General features: G+C 50.5%; 3 protein-coding genes across 6 annotated transcripts in view; all 3 read left to right on the forward strand.

The window, feature by feature from the left end:
- Positions 1–4287: 4287 nt before the first annotated feature.
- On the forward strand, positions 4288–4794 carry LOC142369541 (C-type natriuretic peptide 2-like). The gene is made up of 2 exons (XM_075451894.1): positions 4288–4386; positions 4507–4794. Exons 1-2 carry the CDS (start codon positions 4288–4290, stop codon positions 4792–4794), a joined length of 387 nt encoding a protein of 128 aa, XP_075308009.1.
- Positions 4795–9542: 4748 nt separating this feature from the next.
- On the forward strand, positions 9543–15021 carry LOC142368570 (stress-associated endoplasmic reticulum protein 1). Its single transcript, XM_075450775.1, has 3 exons — positions 9543–9840; positions 12699–12774; positions 13917–15021. The coding sequence occupies exons 1-3, from the start codon at positions 9757–9759 to the stop codon at positions 13955–13957; spliced, it is 201 nt and encodes a 66-aa protein (XP_075306890.1). The 5' UTR covers positions 9543–9756; the 3' UTR covers positions 13958–15021.
- Positions 15022–20978: 5957 nt separating this feature from the next.
- The window catches only part of camta2 (calmodulin binding transcription activator 2), a 58800-nt gene continuing 54792 nt past the window's right edge, over positions 20979–24986 (forward strand). For 2 of the 4 annotated variants that reach the window (XM_075450593.1, XM_075450596.1), the window contains exons 1-5: positions 20979–21027; positions 22025–22101; positions 23825–23928; positions 24057–24124; positions 24202–24337. In XM_075450593.1, the coding sequence (XP_075306708.1) occupies positions 22068–22101; positions 23825–23928; positions 24057–24124; positions 24202–24337 (342 nt within the window). In that variant the 5' untranslated portion in view covers positions 20979–21027; positions 22025–22067. The other 2 variants (XM_075450595.1, XM_075450594.1) reach the window with 2 other exon arrangements.

Consider the following 24986-nt stretch of genomic DNA (forward strand, 5'->3'; position numbering starts at 1 on the left):
TGTTGCGTCTTTGGGTCTGCGCCAGAATTCTGTTCTCTGATTGGCCGAGAAGGCCCGAGGATGAAGATGGATCATCGAACTTCAAGACTTCCTGGAAGGATCCTTTCCACACCTTCCAGGAAGTCCTGGAAGCTCCTGGAAGCTCCTGGAAGGAACCATCGGAGCCTTCTGAGTGACCTGGAATATCCTTACTAAAACAGGACACGTTCAAGGACCGATCGACAACTTCTCAAGGATACCTGGAACATCTTCAAGCGAAATGATAACTCCTTTCAAGGACCACAGGAGCTTGTTGATGGACTCCTGGAGGTTTTCGTTGAGCTTTGAAGCTTTTCTGAAGGACTCCTGGAAACATTAAGAACCTCTGGAACTTTTTAAGGACTTCATGGAACTCCCTCACGGACCCTTTTAGCCTCTGATGTCCTTGAAAGGACACCTGGAACACCCTCATTGAGTTCCTGAGGAACCTGGAGCCTCATCTGCGACCATTCAGACACAGATTTCTGACTATTCTAACCAATCAGGATCCTCAAGGTCTCCTGGAATTTTCCTCCAGGATCTCATGGAAAAGTTTGAACCGCTGATATTTTTTTGTCTCTTTCTGTGTTTTCACGTGTTTGACACGTATCCGTGTGAGTGTGTGAGTGTGTGTGTGTGTGTGTGTGTAAGAGAGCGTTGTCAGGGGCGACGGCAGTAAGAATGTGTGACATCACGGCGCTGATCCGTATAAAAGTGTCGCTCCGCCATCGCCGCGGCGACACCGACCCGTCCTGACTGCAGACAGGACAGACACACCAGACTCCATTCACAAAGTGTGAGTTTTAAGGCTTCACCTGAGACCAAATGATGAACTTTGATTGGACAGAAACTCTTTGATTGATCGACCTATCGACGACCGGCAGAATCTTCAGTTTTTTCTCTCTTTTGTTGGACTTTTTCTGAGCGGATCCTCTCTCTGTAAGTTCCACCGCTGCATCAGTATTTCACCACATGTTAACGGACGTGGAGCTTCTGGACCAGCCTGCAGAGATCAATAAAATAAATCTCTGTGATCAATAAAATCTGATCTGACAGGGAACTGAGGCCACTTTAAAGATGAAACAATTCAATTTAATAAAGACGAATGATAAGATTGAATCATTCTGATTTAATAATAAATTCTCCCTTTTAAAATCTGAAACTAAACTGTCTAAAATCAGTCAGATTATATTGATTTCTGATTGGAATAAAACTGAAAATGATCAAATTCTAAACAGCAGGAAGTGATAATCAGTCCCACTGAAGAGGTCCACTTGCTTTACAGATTCAATTCATTTTATTTTATTTTTATAGCTCCAAATTACAACAAATAATACAATCCAATTCAAGCTAATTGGAGGTCAATTAATTTGAATCATAATTCAATAAAATCCAATTAATTAATTTACAAATAATCCAATTCATTCATATAGAGCCAATTAAAACGGTTTAAGATACAGATTAACTGAAACTTCTCTCTGATCCAATCCATCCTGAGCGTGCACGAGGCGACTGTGGAGAGAAAAAACTCCCTTTGAACAGGAAGAAACCATCAGAACCAGAACCAGAACCAGAACCAGGAACCATCTGCCTGGACCAACTGGGGGCTGAGAGGACAGGAAAGAGGGGACAAGGAGGCTTTGCCTCCCAAACTGGCAGCTGGTTCCACAGAGAGGGGCCTGATAACTGAAGGCTCTGCCTCCCAAACTGGCAGCTGGTTCCACAGAGAGGGGCCTGATAACTGAAGGCTCTGCCTCCCAAACTGGCAGCTGGTTCCACAGAGAGGGGCCTGATAACTGAAGGCTCTGCCTCCCAAACTGGCAGCTGGTTCCACAGAGAGGGGCCTGATAACTGAAGGCTCTGCCTCCCAAACTGGCAGCTGGTTCCACAGAGAGGGGCCTGATAACTGAAGGCTCCGCCTCCCAAACTGGCAGCTGGTTCCACAGAGAGGGGCCTGATAACTGAAGGCTCCGCCTCCCAAACTGGCAGCTGGTTCCACAGAGAGGGGCCTGATAACTGAAGGCTCCGCCTCCCAAACTGGCAGCTGGTTCCACAGAGAGGGGCCTGATAACTGAAGGCTCTGCCTCCCAAACTGGCAGCTGGTTCCACAGAGAGGGGCCTGATAACTGAAGGCTCTGCCTCCCAAACTGGCAGCTGGTTCCACAGAGAGGGGCCCGATAACTGAAGGCTCTGCCTCCCAAACTGGCAGCTGGTTCCACAGAGAGGGGCCTGATAACTGAAGGCTCTGCCTCCCAAACTGGCAGCTGGTTCCACAGAGAGGGGCCTGATAACTGAAGGCTCCGCCTCCCAAACTGGCAGCTGGTTCCACAGAGAGGGGCCTGATAACTGAAGGCTCCGCCTCCCAAACTGGCAGCTGGTTCCAGAGAGAGGGGCCTGATAACTGAAGGCTCTGCCTCCCAAACTGGCAGCTGGTTCCACAGAGAGGGGCCTGATAACTGAAGGCTCCGCCTCCCAAACTGGCAGCTGGTTCCACAGAGAGGGGCCTGATAACTGAAGGCTCTGCCTCCCAAACTGGCAGCTGGTTCCACAGAGAGGGGCCTGATAACTGAAGGCTCTGCCTCCCAAACTGGCAGCTGGTTCCACAGAGAGGGGCCTGATAACTGAAGGCTCTGCCTCCCAAACTGGCAGCTGGTTCCACAGAGAGGGGCCTGATAACTGAAGGCTCCGCCTCCCAAACTGGCAGCTGGTTCCACAGAGAGGGGCCTGATAACTGAAGGCTCTGCCTCCCAAACTGGCAGCTGGTTCCACAGAGAGGGGCCTGATAACTGAAGGCTCTGCCTCCCAAACTGGCAGCTGGTTCCACAGAGAGGGGCCTGATAACTGAAGGCTCTGCCTCCCAAACTGGCAGCTGGTTCCACAGAGAGGGGCCTGATAACTGAAGGCTCCGCCTCCCAAACTGGCAGCTGGTTCCACAGAGAGGGGCCTGATAACTGAAGGCTCCGCCTCCCAAACTGGCAGCTGGTTCCACAGAGAGGGGCCTGATAACTGAAGGCTCCGCCTCCCAAACTGGCAGCTGGTTCCACAGAGAGGGGCCTGATAACTGAAGGCTCCGCCTCCCAAACTGGCAGCTGGTTCCACAGAGAGGGGCCTGATAACTGAAGGCTCTGCCTCCCAAACTGGCAGCTGGTTCCACAGAGAGGGGCCTGATAACTGAAGGCTCTGCCTCCCAAACTGGCAGCTGGTTCCACAGAGAGGGGCCTGATAACTGAAGGCTCCGCCTCCCAAACTGGCAGCTGGTTCCACAGAGAGGGGCCTGATAACTGAAGGCTCTGCCTCCCAAACTGGCAGCTGGTTCCACAGAGAGGGGCCTGATAACTGAAGGCTCTGCCTCCCAAACTGGCAGCTGGTTCCACAGAGAGGGGCCTGATAACTGAAGGCTCTGGTCCTATACTGGCAGCTGGTTCCACAGAGAGGGGCCTGATAACTGAAGGCTCTGGTCCCATACTGGCAGCTGGTTCCACAGAGAGGGGCCTGATAACCGAAGGCTCTGCCTCCCAAACTGGCAGCTGGTTCCACAGAGAGGGGCCTGATAACTGAAGGCTCTGCCTCCCAAACTGGCAGCTGGTTCCACAGAGAGGGGCCTGATAACTGAAGGCTCTGCCTCCCAAACTGGCAGCTGGTTCCACAGAGAGGGGCCTGATAACTGAAGGCTCTGCCTCCCAAACTGGCAGCTGGTTCCACAGAGAGGGGCCTGATAACTGAAGGCTCCGCCTCCCAAACTGGCAGCTGGTTCCACAGAGAGGGGCCTGATAACTGAAGGCTCTGCCTCCCAAACTGGCAGCTGGTTCCACAGAGAGGGGCCTGATAACTGAAGGCTCTGCCTCCCAAACTGGCAGCTGGTTCCACAGAGAGGGGCCTGATAACTGAAGGCTCTGGTCCCATACTGGCAGCTGGTTCCACAGAGAGGGGCCTGATAACTGAAGGCTCTGGTCCCAAACTGGCAGCTGGTTCCACAGAGAGGGGCCTGATAACCGAAGGCTCTGCCTCCCAAACTGGCAGCTGGTTCCACAGAGAGGGGCCTGATAACTGAAGGCTCTGCCTCCCAAACTGGCAGCTGGTTCCACAGAGAGGGGCCTGATAACGGAAGGCTCTGTAGTAGTTTCTGTAGTTTCTGAGTGGCCAGAATTCAGGATGAAGCTCTGGAGTCAGATTTCCTTTGTCCAACACTTTAGATGTTCCACAAACTTCACTTCAGAGGTCAAAGGTCGTTTTGTTGTTCACTCTGTTTGTTTTTTCTTCCAAACAAAGATGGCTGCCTCCTCCTCCTTTCTCCTTCCTGTCCTCCTCCTCCTCTTCCTCACCGTTACCGTGGAGACGAGATCTTCCCATCCAAGAGACGACAGACAGGTCTGTGGAGACCTTCATCATCACTCCATCATCTCCATCAGTTTCACCATCGTCTCTTTTGCCTCCGTTGCCCCATCAGTTGCCCCATCTGACTTCATACTTCACACTCTGTCTCCTCAGGTCTTCGGCTCTCTGTTCGGCTCTCGCATCGCCGCCCTCATCCTGGACCCGCCCCCGTCCGATGACATCACAGAAGGCTCTGCCGGACGGCCGGCCTTCCCGTCCCTGAGCGACGATGAAGCGAGCGGGCCGGTGGGACGGCGGGCGGAGGTCCCTCGGTTCTTCGTGGACTTCCTGCGGCGCCAGGCCAAGACGAGGAGGCGGAGCCGCAAGTCGATGGTCGGAGGAAGAGGATGCTTCGGGATGAAGATGGACCGCATCGGCTCCATCAGCGGGCTGGGCTGTTAGAGGCCCGGGGAGGGGGGGCTTCTGTGCCGCCTCGTTGGTGGAACCGCGTGATGTCACCACAGCCGAGACCTGCGTGACCTCTGACCTCCAGGATCATCTGGACGTTCAGGTGGAGATTTCATGTTGGACTTTACTAAAGGAGGAAACTCTGAGAAAAACTCCTACTAATGACCTCTGACCCCTGGCTTCAATCAGCCAGCAGGACACTGTGGCTGTGTTCGAAACCGCCTACTACTTACTGCATACTGCATACTGCATACTGCATACTGCATACTATATACTGCATACTACTTACTGCATACTGCATACTGCATACTACATACTGCATACTACTTACTGCATACTGCATACTGCATACTACTTACTGCATACTACATACTGCATATTACATACTACATACTGCATACTGCATACTGCATACTGCATACTACATACTACATACTGCATACTGCATACTGCATACTGCATACTACATACTGCATACTACATACTACATACTACATACTGCATACTGCATACTGCATACTGCATACTACATACTGCATACTACATACTACATACCACATACTGCATACTACATACTTCCATACTGCATACTACATACTGCATACTACATACTGCATACTACATACTTCCATACTGCATACTGCATACTGCATACTGCATACTGCATACTACATACTGCATACTGCATACTACATACTGCATACTACATACTGCATACTGCATACTGCATACTACATACTGCATACTACATACTGCATATTACATACTGCATACTGCATACTGCATACTGCATACTACATACTGCATACTACATACTACATACCACATACTGCATACTGCATACTGCATACTACATACTGCATACTACATACTACATACCACATACTGCATACTACATACTTCCATACTGCATACTGCATACTGCATACTGCATACTGCATACTACATACTACATACTACATACTACATACTGCATACTACATACTACATACTACATACCACATACTGCATACTACATACTGCATACTGCATACTACATACTGCATACTGCATACTGCATACTACATACTACATACTGCATACTGCATACTGCATACTGCATACTACATACTGCATACTACATACTACATACCACATACTGCATACTACATACTTCCATACTGCATACTGCATACTGCATACTACATACTGCATACTACATACTACATACTACATACTACATACTGCATACTACATACTACATACTACATACCACATACTGCATACTACATACTTCCATACTACATACTGCATACTGCATACTACATACTGCATACTACTTACTGCATACTACATACTGCATACTGCATACTACATACTACATACTGCATACTGCATACTGCATACTACATACTGCATACTACATACTACATACCACATACTGCATACTACATACTTCCATACTGCATACTACATACTGCATACTACATACTGCATACTACATACTTCCATACTGCATACTGCATACTGCATACTGCATACTGCATACTACATACTGCATACTGCATACTACATACTGCATACTACATACTGCATACTGCATACTGCATACTACATACTGCATACTACATACTGCATATTACATACTACATACTGCATACTGCATACTGCATACTGCATACTACATACTACATACTGCATACTGCATACTGCATACTGCATACTACATACTGCATACTACATACTACATACCACATACTGCATACTACATACTTCCATACTGCATACTGCATACTGCATACTACATACTGCATACTACATACTACATACTACATACTACATACTGCATACTACATACTACATACTTCCATACTGCATACTGCATACTGCATACTACATACTGCATACTACATACTACATACTACATACTGCATACTACATACTACATACTTCCATACTGCATACTGCATACTACATACTGCATACTGCATAATGCATACTACATACTGCATACTGAATACTGCATACTGCATACTGCATACTACATACTTCCATACTGCATACTGCATACTGCATACTACATACTACATACTGCATACTACATATTACATACTGCATACTACATACTACATACTACATACTTCATACTTCAAACTACATACTACATACTGCATACTACATACTACATACTGCATACTACATACTACATACTACATACTGCATACTACATACTACATACTACATACTACATACTGCATACTCATCGATCAGACAGTATGCAGAGCGTTTACCCACAATGCATTTCGCTCCTGCCCGAGCCGAAATCAGCCGGCCTGAAGCTGATTTCTCTTAAGCTCTAAACTCTGTAAACTTTAGCAACATTTGAAACATTTTCAGGTGAGAAAGTAGTCGTTTAGATCCCCAACGTGTTGAAAACCTGACAAAATACCGGCTGTTTACCATTTTGTTCCCACGAATTCGGCGCTACTAAAGCTAGCCGCAGTGAGCAACGCACTTCCTGTTATTTTCACAAAATAAAATACCCGTTGCCTTTTATCACAGGGAAAGCCATTACCATACAATTGGTGCTTTTGTTTTGAAAACAGGAAGTGAACCTACCCTCGTTGTAGCTAGCTTGAAACTGCCGTTTTGACAGGAAATGACGATCGGCGACGTCACGTTACGTTGCATCTTGGGTAGTTTGAGTATGAGTAGTAACCTCATGATGCATACCCAACATTTAGGAGAATCTAGTATGCATCCGGGAACTTAAAGTTAAAGTTAAAGTAGGAGTAGTAGGAGTAGTAGGAGTAGTAGGCGGTTTCGAACACAGCCACTGTGTGTGTGTGTGTGTGTGTGTGTGTGTGTGTGTGTGTGTGTGTGTGTGTGTGTGTGTGTGTGTGTGTGTGTGTGTGTGTGATGACCACAGGTTTCACCTGTAGGTGTGTGTGATGACCACAGGTTTCAGCTGTAGGTGTGTGTGATGACTGAGTGGAGGTAGGGTAGCCTTCAGGTACCCTAACCCTACCCCTAACCCCATGTGTGTGAGAAACGTTACTGTCCAGAAAATGAATAAAGTCATCATGAGTTAACATGAGAACTGTGGACGTGTCAAATATGAATTAAAATGTGAATTTCTTAAGTAGAAAACTGTTTGGGAGGAAAGATGAATAAACCTTCAGTTTAATGACGAAGCTCACCAGCTCACTGGTACATTTCCTGTCCATCAAAGTCATCACATCACCATGGAAACCAGAGAGGCTGCGAACAACTTTAATCATGTGCACTAAAAAAAAAGAATAGCTTCACTTATACAAGTAGAAGTTCCACGAATAAAGTAACCCCCTCTGAATCCAATAAGTCCAATACGATAACCTGTGACTTCACATCAGAGCAGAAACAGAGCATTTTCCCATCATGCAACGCTTGTTTGTAAGTTTTAATGTAAATTTGGTCACTTCAAAGCATAAATGAAATCCCAACGACTTTATTAAAAATGTAAGGGGAAGCGTTCTTTCATGGGAATCAATTTATTCCTGTTCAAAGGGAGTCGTTTCTCTCCACAGTCGCCTCAGGCTCACTCAGGACGGGAGATTGGACTGAAGACAAGTTTCGGGGCAATCTGTTGGTTTCCTTAGCTAGGAAATTGTTTTTGAATTGGCTCTATATGAACGAATTGGATTGTTTTATGAATAATTATGATTACCATGAATTGAATTCCAATTGGCTTGAATTGGACTTTATTATCTAAGTACCTTGAGATGACATTTGTTGTATTTAGCGCTCAGGGGCGGATCTAGAAAAAATATTTATGGGGTGGCAAGAGGGGGGCAGGAATTTTTGAGGGGTGGCAACATATGGCAGATGTATATAAACTGAATTTAATCAGTTTGATGAGAAAAAGTGTGAACACACTACGCAAGGCCACATGCTGCCATTTACAAACTCATACAGACAAATTTAGTTTGTTTCTGGACAGTTTTATAATGTATATACAAAAGAGACAACAATAACAACAACACTGCTTCATGTTCAGCAGGATTTACACCATTTACACCAGTGTCACATTTTAAACATTTTTTTCTCACACTTTAGGTTTTATTAAAGGTGATACCTACGGAAGAGTATTAGGGCCAGGCATAAGAAAAAAAATTATATTTTGCCTGTCGAGAATAAAGTAATTAGATGATGGACTAGAGGAGTTGACTTTTTTCTCTAAAATTCGACTTTATTCTCGACATGTCGACTTTATTCTCGACAGGCAAAATATAAATATTTTTTCTTATGCCTGGCCCTAATACTCTTCCGTAGATATCAGATTATATGGCGCTATATAAATAAAAATGAATTGAATTGAATTGAATTGAATTTTTTGTGCGCTGTCTGTGACAGCGTTTCGTCGCTAGGGGGCGCAAGGACCCGTTTCGAGTCCGGACCCCTGTCACGTGACGGGGGTCGCTTCAGGGCTCAAGCAGCCTCAGCTAGCAGCTAGCGGTTAGCCCCGAATCGGACGTTACGTGCCCAGCAAGACGGAAACAATTCAATTTCTTAAAGACCACAGGACTTTTTTGAAAGGATTTAGTTTATTTTTTATTTAGTGAATTGTTTATTTATTTGTCTATTTATTTATTTATTTATTTATTATTTCTTTTTATTTGATTTGATTTTGTCACTCCTTCGTCGACGCTCCACACCCGCAGTTTCATAATTGTACCGTTGGTGGCGGTAATGCAACATTAAGGATGCTAACCGCCAATAAATTACAAGAAGAAGAAGCCTCAGCTAGCAGCTAGCGGTTAGCCGCCAATCGGACGTTACGTGCCCAGCAGGACGGAAACAAGCCCGGCTGAGATTCTGCTCCTGCGGGATATTTTTTCTCCGGTACCAGCGTGACTGACGCCCCTTCTTGTCGCCCGTTTGACTCGGTTATTCCCGGCTCCTCCGTCCCTCTGATCCGGACCGGTGTGGAACCCAAACATGTCGGCGGTGCAGCGGATGAAAGTGGCGAACGAGCGGCACAGCAAGACGATCACACAGCGGGGACACGTCCAGAAGACATCGGTAACTGACAGCTGCCCGCCGCGGTCTGCTTGTGTGTGCGTGTGTCGGTGTGTGCGCTGTGTGTTGGGTTATGTTACAATGTATGTCCACGAACTCGGTGCTATTCGGCAGGTTCGTGCGTGAGACACGAATCCAGGAAGCAGCGACGAAGCTAGCAGCTAGCCGCGATGAAGCTAACAGCTAGCAGCTAGCAGAGGTTAGCTTCAGCAGAGCGCCTCAAAACGCGTTTATTTGATCTAAACTCGACAAAGAAAGGTTCGGTGCTTATACCCTGCAGGTGGGTATTATTTCCCGACTAAAATACGTGTTCGTAATAAGAAAAGAGCCAGACTCCTTTAAGAAATGTGGACTTTGATGGGATGTGTCTCTGCAGAGCTCAGACACTGAAGATATTCTGTAAATGTGAGTCTGAGAGCAGCCTGGTTACACAGGATGGGGAGCTGTGTGTGTTGGGCGTGTGTGTTGGGCGTGTGTTCGGTGTGTGTTGGGCGTGTGTGTTGGGCTTGTGTTGGGCGTGTGTGTTGGGCGTGTGTGTTGGGCGTGTGTGTTGGGCGTGTGTTCGGTGTGTGTTGGGCGTGTGTGTTGGGCGTGTGTTGGGCGTGTGTTGGGCTTGTGTTGGGCGTGTGTGTTGGGCGTGTGTTGTGCGTGTGTTGGGCGTGTGTGTTGGGCGTGTGTTGGGCGTGTGTTGGGCTTGTGTTGGGCGTGTGTGTTGGGCTTGTGTTGGGCGTGTGCGATGGGCGTGTGTTGTGCGTGTGTTGGGCGTGTGTTCTGCTTGCGTTGGGCGTGTGTGTTGGGCGTGTGTTGGGCGTGTGTTGGGCGTGTGTTGGGCTTGTGTTGGGCTTGTGTTGGGCGTGTGTTGGGCTTGTGTTGGGCGTGTGTGTTGGGCGTGTGTTCTGCTTGCGTTGGGCGTGTGTGTTGGGCGTGTGTTGGGTGTGTGTTGGGCGTGTGTTGGGCTTGTGTTGGGCGTGTGTGTTGGGCGTGTGTGTTGGGCGTGTGTGTTGGGTGTGTGTTGGGCTTGTGTTGGGCGTGTGTTGGGCTTGTGTTGGGCGTGTGTTGGGCGTGTGTGTTGGGCGTGTGTGTTGGGCTTGTGTTGGGCTTGTGTTGGGCGTGTGTTGGGCGTGTGTTGGGCGTGTGTTGGGCGTGTGTGTTGGGCGTGTGTTGGGCGTGTGTTGGGCGTGTGTGTTGGGCGTGTGTTGGGCGTGTGTTGGGCGTGTGTTGGGCGTGTGTGTTGGGCGTGTGTTGGGCGTGTGTTGGGCGTGTGTGTTGGGCGTGTGTTGGGCGTGTGTGTTGGGCGTGTGTGTTGGGCGTGTGTTGGGCGTGTGTGTTGGGCGTGTGTTGGGCGTGTGTGTTGGGCGTGTGTGTTGGGCGTGTGTGTTGGGCGTGTGTTGGGCGTGTGTGTTGGGCGTGTGTGTTGGGCGTGTGTTGGGCGTGTGTGTTGGGCGTGTGTTGGGCGTGTGTTGGGCGTGTGTTGGGCGTGTGTTGGGCGTGTGTGTTGGGCGTGTGTGTTGGGCGTGTGTGTTGGGCGTGTGTTGGGCTTGTGTTGGGCGTGTGTTGGGCGTGTGTTGGGCGTGTGTTGGGCGTGTGTGTTGGGCGTGTGTGTTGGGCGTGTGTTGGGCGTGTGTTGGGCGTGTGTGTTGGGCGTGTGTGTTGGGCGTGTGTTGGGCGTGTGTGTTGGGCGTGCGTTGGGCGTGCGTTGGGCTTGCGTTGGGCGTGCGTTGGGCGTGCGTTGGGCGTGCGTTGGGCGTGCGTTGGGCTTGTGTTGGGCGTGTGTTGGGCGTGTGTTGGGCGTGTGTGTTGGGCGTGTGTTGGGCGTGTGTTGGGCGTGTGTGTTGGGCGTGTGTTGGGCGTGTGTGTTGGGCGTGTGTGTTGGGCGTGTGTGTTGGGCGTGTGTTGGGCGTGTGTTGGGCGTGTGTTGGGCGTGTGTTGGGCGTGTGTTGGGCGTGTGTGTTGGGCGTGTGTGTTGGGCGTGTGTGTTGGGCGTGTGTGTTGGGCGTGTGTTGGGCGTGTGTTGGGCGTGTGTTGGGCTTGTGTTGGGCGTGTGTGTTGGGCGTGTGTGTTGGGCGTGCGTTGGGCGTGCGATGGGCCTGTGATGGGCGTGCGTTGGGCGTGCGATGGGCCTGTGTTGGGCGTGTGTGTTGGGCGTGTGTTGGGCGTGTGTTGGGCGTGTGTGTTGGGCGTGTGTTGGGCGTGTGTTGGGCGTGTGTTGGGCTTGTGTTGGGCGTGTGTGTTGGGCGTGTGTTGGGCTTGTGTTGGGCGTGTGTGTTGGGCGTGTGTGTTGGGCGTGTGTGTTGGGCGTGTGTTGGGCGTGCGATGGGCGTGCGATGGGCCTGTGTTGGGCCTGTGTTGGGCGTGTGTGTTGGGCGTGTGTGTTGGGCGTGTGTTGGGCGTGCGATGGGCGTGCGTTGGGCGTGCGATGGGCCTGTGTTGGGCCTGTGTTGGGCGTGTGTGTTGGGCGTGTGTTGGGCGTGTGTTGGGCGTGTGTTGGGCGTGTGTGTTGGGCGTGTGTGTTGGGCGTGTGTTGGGCGTGTGTTGGGCGTGTGTTGGGCGTGTGTTGGGCGTGTGTGTTGGGCGTGTGTGTTGGGCGTGTGTTGGGCGTGTGTGTTGGGCGTGTGTTGGGCGTGTGTTGGGCGTGTGTGTTGGGCGTGTGTTGGGCGTGTGTTGGGCTTGTGTTGGGCGTGTGTGTTGTGCGTGTGTTGTGCGTGTGTTGGGCGTGTGTGTTGGGCGTGCGTCAGAACCACCACATGCTGTTAAATTAATACTAAATAAACTGGGTCAGAACCACCACATGCTGTTAAATTAATACTAAATAAACTGGGTCAGAACCACCACATGCTGAATAACTTGTGTGTGTTTTACAGCGACCGGTGAACGAGGAGAAGTCTCCGGTGGGCCCGTGGCTGCTGGCTCTGTTCGTCTTTGTGGTTTGTGGATCAGGTGAGTTTCCCCGTCAGCTCCTCTGATCTCTCTGGGCTCTGTTCTGAGGTTCTGGTTCTGTTCTGAGGAGCATTGTGAGGATCTTAAAGAGCTCCTCTTTTAATGTCACTTAAACGCCTTCTGCACACAGCAGATTAGTCTGTAGGACAGGTTTGTCTCCTGTCTGTCCGTCATGAAGCTTTTCCTTCAGAGGTCTCCTCTGTGGGCTTCAGCTCCAGACTTTATAAGAAAGAAAGATATGCAGAGAATAGCAGACAATGAATACGGTTTAAATTCGGTTGAAAATAAAACGTCAATTTCAAGAAATTTCTTTTAAATTTTCTCTTTATTTATTGTGTAATTAAAAAAATTTCAAAAAGCACATTATCAACCAGTTTGACACATTTAGTCTTATTTTGTTTTAAACTGCTGACGGCACGATGTTGGTGTACGAAACAAACCGGTGGAAAACACGTGTCATGTGACCTGGCGTTTACGTGTGTCATGTGACCTGGGGTTTACGTGTGTCATGTGACCTGGGGTTTACGTGTGTCATGTGACCTGGGGTTTACGTGTGTCATGTGACCTGGCGTTTACGTGTGTCATGTGACCTGGGGTTTACGTGTGTCATGTGACCTGGGGTTTACGTGTGTCATGTGACCTGGCGTTTACGTGTGTCATGTGACCTGGCGTTTACGTGTGTCATGTGACCTGGCGTTTACGTGTGTCATGTGACCTGGCGTTTACGTGTTCATGTGACCTGGCGTTTACGTGTGTCATGTGACCTGGCGTTTACGTGTGTCATGTGATCTGGCGTTTACGTGTGTCATGTGATCTGGCGTTTACGTGTGTCATGTGACCTGGCGTTTACGTGTGTCATGTGACCTGGCGTTTACTTGTGTCATGTGACCTGGCGTTTACTTGTGTCATGTGACCTGGCGTTTACGTGTGTCATGTGACCTGGCGTTTACGTGTCATGTGACCTGGCGTTTACGTGTGTCATGTGACCTGGCGTTTACGTGTCATGTGACCTGGCGTTTCCGTGTGTCATGTGACCTGCCGTTTCCGTGTCATGTGACCTGGCGTTTCCGTGTGTCATGTGACCTGCCGTTTCCGTGTCATGTGACCTGGCGTTTAAGGCTCCTTCTGTTTGTGTGTTGCAGCCATTTTCCAGATCATCCAGAGCATCCGGCAGGGCTTGTGATGACCTCTGACCCCGGAGCCCGGCCCACGACATGGACGGAGGGGGCGTTGCCTTCGTGACCCTGCCCGCCTCACGCACACACTCACACTCACACACACTCGTTCCTGTGGATTTGAACTGGTTTTCTTCCTTCTGTGACTGCAGAACTTTGTTTGTTTTTTACTTTCTTCACTGTTAATGAAGCCGATCTCTGATCGGTTATTGGTTATTGATTATTGATTGATGAGTTGCTGTTGTCAGAAGTCTTAACCCTTCCTCCTGTCGGTCGTCCAGCGGCTGGTCGAGTTAAAGTGACGCTCTGCTGTTTGTCGGCTCATTAACTTTAAATCCTGGAGCTTGGGAGCCTCAGTTTTAGGAATTATTTAAGCATATTTATGGAGGTGAAAGAACGTTAAAACCACTGAATGATAAAGATCAGCTCTTTGAATCTCATCGGCTTTTTCTCGTGATCAGAAAGCCAACACGGCTTCAGTTCGTCTGTGGTTCTTTTTCTTTTAAGTTATTTATTTTCACCAACAGCTGCTTCCTTAAAGAATCAATTATTAGAGGAAATACTTTAAAAGATGATCAGACGTGTCATTAATTAAGGAAAAATGTCATATTTACACAAACAAATCAGCTCTGGTGGGAATAACGTGTTTTCCTTCCGTTATTCGTAGTTCAGTCGAGCGTTCACACAGTCTGGAGAGTTAAATCTCACTCAGTTTACAGTTTGTGAAAAGGAAGAAGTGGTTTCTCTCCAGCCTTTAAATGAGTTGAACACGTTTTGTTCTTTCTGTAGAGTTCGATGAGGACGAAACATTTAAAGAAAGCAAGTTGCTGCTGTTCAGGCCTTTAAAACAAGAAGAAGCAGAAATCTGACGGGGTTTATCTTTGCTGACTTACAAACAGCACATTGGTCCTTTAAGTGGTGTTTCCATCTTTGTTCGCCGGGACAGACCAACGCCTGGTTGTGCTGTACATGAAGTAAAATGGTGAAACATCAATGTGAGCTCCCTGATGTTCCTCCTGCTGGATGACTCGCTCCACTTTTATACAAAATAAACCTCAGATATTTTTCTCTATTTGCCTTCGTCTTTCTTCCTGTTCGCAAAACACAGAAACCTTCACCGCCAGGACGCCATGCTGGCGTGTCATCGGGGGGAGGAGCCAAAAGGTCAAGATTTATATCAGAGTAACAGAAATCCCTTTGTTTAAATGATAAAGCAAAGATGGAGGAAAAACTGAAAATAGGAACATAGAAAGAGAAGAAAAAACAACGTTTCTGTTCAGAAATTAGAAATCAGGGAAGATCAAAAAAAAGGTTTACAGATGTGGAAAGCAGACGCCTTTGGTGACATCTACTGGCAGCAGCGAATGTGTATATAATAACACGATAATAACACTTATGTACATATGTGTTTTTAGTACCTTGTTACGACCCAGCTCACTCAGGGGGAGGGGAAGTAACATTAAAGAAAAAATAAAAATAGTAATAAAAATACCCAGATGTTTTAAAGGTAAAAATAGTTAAGTGTTTATTGTTTAGTTTTCTTTAACAATAATCCACAAGTCAAAAGAGGGTCTCAAAACAAATAAAACCCTAAATAAAACAAAAACTCCAAAACAAATAATTACATCTTAAAATTAGAGAGGTAGTTCAGAACTCAAAACGAAGCCAAAAGAAAATCAAAACAAACCGAGAGGCTTCAAAACCAGTTTTAGTCAAAATAACACAAAACACAGGACTCTTCAAAAACAAACGAGCTACAAACAGGATCTAGTAGCCTTCAGAACACACAAAAAACATAAGAAAAGTCCCAGTCCAGCTAATAAAGCTAATAATGCTAACAAAGCTAATAAAGCTGATAAAGCTAATAAAGCTATCCAAATGATCACACAAACACCCAGCAAAGAGGCAAGCTGTTCACACAAAGGAACACGGCCGCCTTCTGGTAGGAAGTGGAGGGTTAAATAGGGAGGCCTCTTCAGTGATTGGTGGAGTCATTAAGAAGGAAGAACCAATCAGAGCAGGAGTAGGCCTCAACCAGGAAGTGCCAGGAGAAGAGTTGCATCCAGTTCGCTCAGTGGAGACAGCAGGCAGGAAGCTACTCTGATACGGGATGGAGAGAAAAGATTGTGTAATTATTTCTCTATTATTTTCGGGATCTACAGGAAACGTTTCAAAGATCTACGATTGGCCACCACCGTCCTATAGGATAAAAAATGATTGATAAATATGAGAAATGGGGAACGTTTTTAAGACCATATTCTTTACAGGGTAGCTAAAGGTATCTGGTTATTGGATGTTATTTGACCCACATGCAAAGATTCTCTCAGGAGGTGGAAGACGGTAAATAAAGTTTATTACACAAAGAAGGTATGAAGAGTCTCTTTGTCCGGGGCAGCTGGTGAGGAGGTCGGAGTTATTTGGGTTCTGCAGTGGGAGGTGAAGAAGGGGAGTTCCAGATGTGTAGCCAGGAATATGTTGTGGAAGGACGACTTACAGGTGGTGAAATGGAAGTCTGACAGGGAGAGGTGAGTGGAAGCCAGGGGCTTGGGTCCAAGGGAGGTTCCAGGTGGGTTCCAGGGAGTCCGAGGATCCTCGGGGAAATCCAGAGGGAGTTTGTAGTGAAATGGGTCCAAGAATCCAGTGGAAGTTAAAGAATAACTGCGGTATTTTCAACATTAAGCCTCTTTTCTGAGTCTGCAATGTTTTAGAACCCCCCTCACCGCTTTTCTGATGTTTACTGTTGTCTCCGGTATTTGCCTAATTTTGATTCTTCTCAACCTGCTTCAGAACGGCAAGTCATGTGCATGTCTTAAAAGGTCCGTAAAAGCACCATAAACGTCCGTTTTCAAAATCATCAACTCACCGGAGTGGTTACTGGTGTGCACTGGTAATCCATATCACATTTCGTTGCGAAAAGTTGCTTCTGTCGTGTTTTATTTGGCAGCTCGTTCATGCTCGAACTATTTTCTTAGCCACCTCACAGCCGTGGATAAACTTCCGCTCAGCAGTTGAATCTAACTTGCTACACTCCACACCACTTGATGGCGGAGTAATATCAACGAACATCCAGTCTTCAATAGAACTCAATGGGATTTACAAAATGTCAAATAAAAATGCACACCTAGTTCCCAGACCACCATCTCATCGAGATGTGGACGCGTCAGCCAGGCTAATAAGATTAAAGATGGACAGACATGTTTGAATAATATCATTTCTTAGTTTTGTTTGCAATGGTTCGAGAAGAAAAAGTAATGATAAAAAAAATGACTACAAAAATAAATGGCTTGAACACTCCCCCTTGAGCTGTCACCTTATCGTGGTGGGGGGGTTTGCGTGCCCCAATGAGTCTGGGAGCTATGTTGTCTGGGGCTTTAAGCCCCTGGTAGGGTCACCCATGGCAAACAGATCCTAGATGAGGGACCAGACAAAGAACAGCTCACAAGACCCCTATGATGAATAATATTTATGGACACCGTGTTCCCTTGCCCGGACGCGGGTCACCGGGGCCTCCCCCTGGAGCCAGGCCCAGGGGTGGGGCCCGCCGGCGAGCGCCTGGTGGCCGGGTCTGTGCCCGTGGGGCTCGGTCGGGCACAGCCCGAAGAAACGACACGGGTCCCCCTTCCTACGGGCTCACCACCCGTGGGAGGGGCCATGGGGGTCGGGTGCAATGTGAGCTGGGCGGCAGCCGAAGGCGGGGACCTTGGCGGTCTGATCCTCGGCTACTGAAGCTGGCTCTTGGGACGTGGAACGTCACCTCTCTGCTGGGGAAGGAGCCTGAGCTGGTGCGCGAGGCTGAGCGGTTCCGGCTAGATATAGTCGGAGTCACCTCGACGCATGGCTTGGGCTCCGGAACCAGCCTCCTCGAGAGGGGTTGGACTCTCTTCCACTCTGGAGTTGCCCGCGGTGAGAGGCGTAAAGCAGGTGTGGGCATACTTATTGCCCCCCGGCTGTGCGCCTGTACATTGGGGTTTACCCCGGTAGACGAGAGGGTAGCCTCCCTCCGCCTTAGGGTGGGGGGACGGGTCCTGACTGTTGTTTGTGCTTATGCACCGAACAGCAGTTCAGAGTACCCACCCTTTTTGGAGTCCCTGGAGGAGGCACTAGAGAGTGCTCCTCCGGGAGACTCCCTCGTCCTGCTGGGGGACTTCAATGCTCACGTGGGCAATGACAGTGAGACCTGGAGGGGCGTGATTGGGAGGAACGGCCCCCCCGATCTGAATCAGAGTGGTGTTTTGTTGTTGGACTTCTGTGCTCGTCACGGATTGTCCATAACGAACACCATGTTCAGGCATAAGGGTGTCCATATGTGCACTTGGCACCAGGACACCCTAGGCCGCAGCTCAATGATCGACTTTGTAGTCGTATCATCGGACTTGCGGCCGTATGTCCTGGACACTCGGGTGAAGAGAGGGGCGGAGCTGTCAACTGATCACCACCTGGTGGTGAGTTGGCTCCGCTGGTGGGGGAGGAAGCCGGTCAGACCTGGCAGGCCCAAACGTATTGTGAGGGTCTGCTGGGAACGGCTGGCGGAATCCCCTGTAAGGAGGAGTTTCAACTCCCACCTCCGGCAGAGCTTCAACCATGTCCCGGGGGAGGTGGGGGACATTGAGCCCGAATGGGCCATGTTCCGTGCCTCCATTGTTGAGGCGGCCGACCGGAGCTGTGGCCGCAAGGTGGTCGGTGCCTGTCGTGGCGGCAATCCCCGAACCCGCTGGTGGACCCCAGTGGTGAGGGAGGCCGTCAAGCTGAAGAAGGAGTCCTATCGGGCCTTTTTGGCCAGTGGGACTCTGGAAGCAGCTGATGGGTACCGACAGGCCAAGCGGAACGCAGCCTCGGCGGTTGCTGAGGCAAAAACTCGGGCTTGGGAGGAGTTCGGGGAGGCCATGGAGAACGATTTCCGGACGGCCTCGAGGAGATTCTGGTCCACCATCCGGTGGCTCAGGGGGGGGAAGCGGTGCATCGTCAACACCGTGTATGGTGAGGGCGGGGCTCTGCTGACTTCAACTAGGGACGTCGTGAGTCGGTGGGGGGAGTACTTCGAGGGCCTCCTCAATCCTACCGACACGCCTTCCGATGAGGAAGCAGAGTTGGGGAGCTCGGACGTGGGACCTCCCATTTCTGGGGCTGAGGTTGCCGAGGTGGTCAAAAAACTCCTCGGTGGCAAGGCCCCGGGGGTGGATGAGGTCCGTCCTGAGTTCCTCAAGGCTCTGGATGTTGTGGGGCTGTCTTGGTTGACACGCCTCTGCAGCATCGCGTGGACATCGGGGGCAGTGCCTCTGGACTGGCAGATCGGGGTGGTGGTCCCCCTCTTTAAAAAGGGGGACCGGAGGGTGTGTTCCAACTATAGGGGGATCACACTCCTCAGCCTCCCTGGTAAGGTCTTTTCGGGGGTACTGCAGAGGAGGATCCGCCGGATAGTCGAATCTCGGATTCAGGAGGTGCAGTGTGGTTTTCGTCCTGGCCGTGGAACAGTGGACCAGCTCTATACCCTCCGCAGGATCCTGGAGGGTGCATGGGAGTTCGCCCAACCGGTCTACATGTGTTTTGTGGACTTGGAGAAGGCGTTCGACCGTGTCCCTCGGGGACTCTTGTGGGGGGTGCTCCGGGAGTATGGAGTGCCGGACTCCTTGATATGGGCTGTTCGGTCCCTGTATGACCGGTGTCAGAGTTTGGTCCGCATTGCCGGCAGTAAGTCGGACATGTTTCCTGTGAGGGTTGGACTCCGTCAGGGCTGCCCTTTGTCACCGATTCTGTTCATAATTTTTATGGACAGAATTTCTAGGCGCAGCCAGGGCGTTGAGGGGGTCCGGTTTGGCGACCTCAGAATCGGGTCTCTGCTTTTTGCGGACGATTTGGTTCTGTTGGCGTCGTCAGGCCGTGACCTTCAGCTCTCACTGGAGCGGTTCGCAGCCGAGTGTGAAGCGGCTGGGATGACCATCAGCACCTCCAAATCTGAGACCATGGTCTTCAGCCGGAAAAGGGTGGAATGCTCTCTTCGGGTCGGGAATGAGATCCTTCCCCAAGTGGAGGAGTTCAAGTATCTCGGGGTCTTGTTCACGAGTGAGGGACGAATGGAACAGGAGATTGACAGACGGATCGGTGCGGCGTCTGCAGTGATGCGGGCTCTGCACCGGCCCGTCGTGATGAAGAAGGAGCTGAGCCAGAAGGCGAAGCTCTCGATTTACCGGTCAATCTATGTTCCTACCCTCACCTATGGTCACGAGCTGTGGGTAGTGACCGAAAGAACGAGATCGCGAATACAAGCGGCCGAAATGAGTTTCCTCCGCAGGGTGTCTGGGCTCTCCCTTAGAGATAGGGTGAGAAGCTCGGTCATCCGGGAGAGGCTCGAAGTAGAACCGCTGCTCCTCCGCATCCAGAGGAGTCAGATGAGGTGGCTCGGGCATCTGGTGAGAATGCCTCCTGGACGCCTCCCCGGTGAGGTGTTCCGGGCCCGTCCCACTGGGAGGAGGCCCCGGGGAAGACCCAGGACACGTTGGAGAGACTATGTCTCTCGGCTGGCCTGGGAACGCCTCGGGGTCCCCCCAGAAGAGCTGGAGGAAGTGGCCGGGGACAGGGACGTCTGGGTCTCTTTGCTCAAGCTGCTGCCCCCGCGACCCGATCCCCGGACCAGCGGAAGATAATGGATGGATGGATGGATGGATGGACCTAGTTCCCAGACCACCATCTCATCGAGATGTGGACGCGTCAGCCAGGCTAATAAATTCCCATAAATTCCCGTTAATTCCCTTAAATTCCCATAAATTCCCATAAATTCCCGTTAATTCCCTTAAATTCCCATAAATTCCCATAAATTCCGGTTAATTCCCTTAAATTCCCATGGAAAGTTTCCGTCTTTGAAAATTCCGGGAATTTTGCAACCCTAGGTGTGAGCAGTAATCTCCAGGTGGGCTCCAGGTGGGCTTCAGGAGGGCTCCAGGTGGAGTCCAGGTGGGCTCCAGGTGGACTCCAGGTGGGCTCCAGGACTCCCCCTAGTGGAGAAAACCAGAAACCCCAAACCTCTGATGCTACGTAGTGACGTCAGAGTCAGAGAATATGGCGGCTGTGCTGAAGGCGGAAGGTAAAGGATATTTAATAGGCTGTTTTACCCCAAAAAACAACCCCTTGCTCGGTCCTGTCCGCGTTTATTTAAACCACTTTATTTCACGCTATAGTCGGAAAGATTATCGGCGCTCTGAGCCGGAGCTCCAGCCCCGCGGCTCGGCTGTCGGAGCCGTTAATCACCGCTCACACGGAGCTGTGCAGCCGCCGCTAGCCGGCTAGCCGAACTTCTGAAATACCGTTATTTAAAAGTTAATGGATCAATGTAACGTCTTCTTTTGCTTTGGTCCAACAGCGTGAGGACAGGAATGTCGTCAGCGGGGTGTTTAAAGCTGTTGTCGCCTTGTTAGATGTTGTAAAAGATGATGCGAAGCTCAGCGGCGTCCCGCCGTTAGCTCCAGCAAGCCGGGACGAGCTGAGAGCCCTCACCCGGGGGAGAGGCTCCGAGAGGCGGCCGTAGCGGCCAGGCGAGTCCGCGGTCTGAAGCCGGCCTCCTGTAAATGGGTGTGTTTGTGTGGGTGGACTGAATCTGCTGCGTCTGTCAGAAGCAAAGAAGCAAAAAACAAGGCTGTAGTGACAGTTGATTTATTCAGAATAAGTAAGTTGTAGTTTGACTTTATCAGATAAATGTGTACACATATTTATAAGTAAAGTGTGAGCAGGTTTAATATTTAACAGGCTGAATAATCAGGGTAATAATGCGGGTCAGAACCGGTGGAAATGTTGTTTAACTGTCGGTAAGGTGTGTGGCGGACACACAGCTGGAGCTGTTTGTGTTACATAAGTTCACGGATGCACACCGTGCACGCACTTCATGTAAAGTGGGTGCAAATTTGGCTGTTGCTAGGCAACTGGGTGCCAGAGAAGTTGTTGTGTGAGCTGTGTTTCCTATTGATCGGGCTGTTGATCGGGCTGTGTCTCTGTGTGTCTCTGTGTGTCTCTGTGTGTCTCTGTGTGTCTCTGTGTGTCTCTGTGTGTCTCTGTGTGTCTCTGTGTGTCTCTGTGTGTGCGTGCAGCGGGGCAGTGCAGGCGGCCGTGTGTCGTGTGAGGCTCGTCGCCATGAACAACAAGGAGATGGTTTCCACGGAGACAGGTCAGTGCCACCCACCTGAGCGTCCCACATCATGATGCATGAGATGCCTGCTGCTTCAGTTCAATTCAGCTTTATTTATAAAGCGCCAAATCACAACAAAAGTCATCTCGAGGCGTCTTCAGAGACGCAGGACAATCACATCCAGTTCATGAAGTCCAGGAGGGCCTGATAACTGAAGGCTCTGCCTCCCAAACTGGCAGCTGGTTCCACAGAGAGGGGCCTGATAACTGAAGGCTCTGCCTCCCAAACTGGCAGCTGCTTCCACAGAGAGGGGCCTGATAACTGAAGGCTCTGCCTCGCAAACTGGCAGCTGGTTCCACAGAGAGGGGCCTGATAACTGAAGGCTCTGCCTCCCAAACTGGCAGCTGGTTCCTCAGAGAGGGGCCTGATAACTGAAGGCTGTGCCTCCCAAACTGGCAGCTGGTTCCACAGAGAGGGGCCTGATAACTGAAGGCTCTGCCTCCCAAACTGGCAGCTGGTTCCACAGAGAGGGGCCTGATAACTGAAGGCTCTGCCTCCCAAACTGGCAGCTGGTTCCTCAGAGAGGGGCCTGATAACTGAAGGCTCTGCCTCCCAAACTGGCAGCTGGTTCCACAGAGAGGGGCCTGATAACTGAAGGCTGTGCCTCCCAAACTGGCAGCTGGTTCCACAGAGAGGGGCCTGATAACTGAAGGCTCTGCCTCCCAAACTGGCAGCTGGTTCCACAGAGAGGGGCCTGATAACTGAAGGCTCTGCCTCCCAAACTGGCAGCTGGTTCCACAGAGAGGGGCCTGATAACTGAAGGCTCTGCCTCCCAAACTGGCAGCTGGTTCCTCAGAGAGGGGCCTGATAACTGAAGGCTCTGCCTCCCAAACTGGCAGCTGGTTCCACAGAGAGGGGCCTGATAACTGAAGGCTCTGCCTCCCAAACTGGCAGCTGGTTCCACAGAGAGGGGCCTGATAACCGAAGGCTCTGCCTCCCAAACTGGCAGCTGGTTCCACAGAGAGGGGCCTGATAACCGAAGGCTCTGCCTCCCAAACTGGCAGCTGGTTCCTCAGAGAGGGGCCTGATAACTGAAGGCTCTGGTTCCACAGAGAGGGGCCTGATAACTGAAGGCTCTGGTTCCACAGAGAGGGGCCTGATAACTGAAGGCTGTGGTCCCACAGGGAGGGGCCTGATAACTGAAGGCTCTGGTTCCACAGGGAGGGGCCTGATAACTGAAGGCTCTGGCTCCACAGAGAGGGGCCTGATAACTGAAGGCACTGGTCTCACAGAGAGGGGCCTGATAACTGAAGGCTCTGGCTCCACAGAGAGGGGCCTGATAACTGAAGGCTCTGGCTCCACAGAGAGGGGCCTGATAACTGAAGGCACTGGTCTCACAGAGAGGGGCCTGATAACTGAAGGCTGTGGTCCCACAGAGAGGGGCCTGATAACTGAAGGCACTGGTCTCACAGAGAGGGGCCTGATAACTGAAGGCACTGGTCTCACAGAGAGGGGCCTGATAACTGAAGGCACTGGTCTCACAGGGAGGGGCCTGATAACGGAAGGCTCTGGTTCCACAGAGAGGATCCTGATAACTGAAGGCTGTGGTCCCACAGAGAGGGGCCTGATAACTGAAGGCTCTGGTCCCACAGAGAGGGGCCTGATAACTGAAGGCTCTGGCTCCACAGAGAGGGGCCTGATAACTGAAGGCTCTGGTTCCACAGAGAGGATCCTGATAACTGAAGGCTGTTTGTGTGTGCAGAGAATAAAGGACAGAGGAAGGTGTTTCTGCCCAACAAGCTGCTGGAGTGCCTCCCTCGCTCCTCGAGTCTTCCTAACGAGCGGCTGAGGTGGAACACTAACGAGGTGAGTGACACCAACAGAAGTATGTGAACCCCCCGCTCAGCTGTGCGGGGGCGGCAGACACAGATGGTAAAGCTGTAGATATCAGCAGATAAATCACAGCATTCAGGATGTTTACTGTCTGTCTGCAGGAGATCGCCTCCTACCTGATATCGTTCGACAGACATGACGAGTGGCTCTCCTGCACCCTGAAAACCAGGTACACCCCCCCCCCGCATGCACCTGCCAGACGAAGCTGAGGGCACCGACTCCTGCTAACCACCGTTTGTGTTTCAGGCCGAAGAACGGCAGCATCATCCTGTACAACAGAAAGAAGGTGAAGTACAGGAAGGACGGATACTGCTGGAAGAAGAGGAAGGATGGAAAAACAACCAGGGAGGACCACATGAAGCTGAAGGTCCAGGGCATGGAGGTGGGCAGCAGGGTCAGGGTCGCTGGGCGGCAGGGTCAGGGGTCGCTGGGCGGCAGGAGTCACGGTGCATTCAGACTAGTTACTCGCACGAGTGGTTGAATTTACTCGCCTTATTAGCGCGAGTAAAAAACGAGGGGCTATTTTGGCGCCATTCCCTCCATTTCATTCTCTCATCCACCGTGGCTGATATACGTACCATGGCGTCCTTGTACCTGCTGTGGCAGTCCGAGATTCGTCGGAAACGCACACGCCGTCGTGTCTGGGTCAGTGACATCATCCGGAGGCGCACTCAGCTCGGAGAATTTCACCGCCTTCTCCAGGAGTTGCGTCTGGATGACGGCCGCTTCCAGCGGTGTTTCAGGCTCACCAGGACGCGGTTTGATGAGCTGCTCGGGAGGATCGGTGCCGTGATCTCTCGGCAGGACACCAACTACAGGCGCTCCATTTCAGCTGCGGAGCGCCGTTCCATCTGTCTCCACGTCTCTGTCGTCCAGAATCTCAGCGCTGATAGGCTGTCTGACGCGAATATTTTGCCAAAGTTGGATTTTCTGAACTCGCATGAATTCGCGTCTTGTCATTCGCGCCTTTGTATGTAATCACTTTGCGCGAAAAATTCCGGTTTGAACGCACCGTTAGGGCCGCTGGGCGG

Source organism: Odontesthes bonariensis, chromosome 19, assembly GCF_027942865.1.
Source record: "Odontesthes bonariensis isolate fOdoBon6 chromosome 19, fOdoBon6.hap1, whole genome shotgun sequence".
Lineage (NCBI taxonomy): Eukaryota > Metazoa > Chordata > Actinopteri > Atheriniformes > Atherinopsidae > Odontesthes > Odontesthes bonariensis.

Excerpts from the sequence above, each read along its gene's own strand:
- LOC142369541 (XM_075451894.1), top strand. The coding sequence starts at position 4,288 with ATGGCTGCCTCCTCCTCCTTTCTCCTTCCTGTCCTCCTCCTCCTCTTC. Across the intron at positions 4,387-4,506 it reads ATCCAAGAGACGACAGACAG|GTCTTCGGCTCTCTGTTCGG; the intron begins GTCTGTGGAGAC and ends CTGTCTCCTCAG.
- LOC142368570 (XM_075450775.1), top strand. The coding sequence starts at position 9,757 with ATGTCGGCGGTGCAGCGGATGAAAGTGGCGAACGAGCGGCACAGCAAG. Across the intron at positions 9,841-12,698 it reads GACACGTCCAGAAGACATCG|CGACCGGTGAACGAGGAGAA; the intron begins GTAACTGACAGC and ends TGTGTTTTACAG. Across the intron at positions 12,775-13,916 it reads CTTTGTGGTTTGTGGATCAG|CCATTTTCCAGATCATCCAG; the intron begins GTGAGTTTCCCC and ends TGTGTGTTGCAG.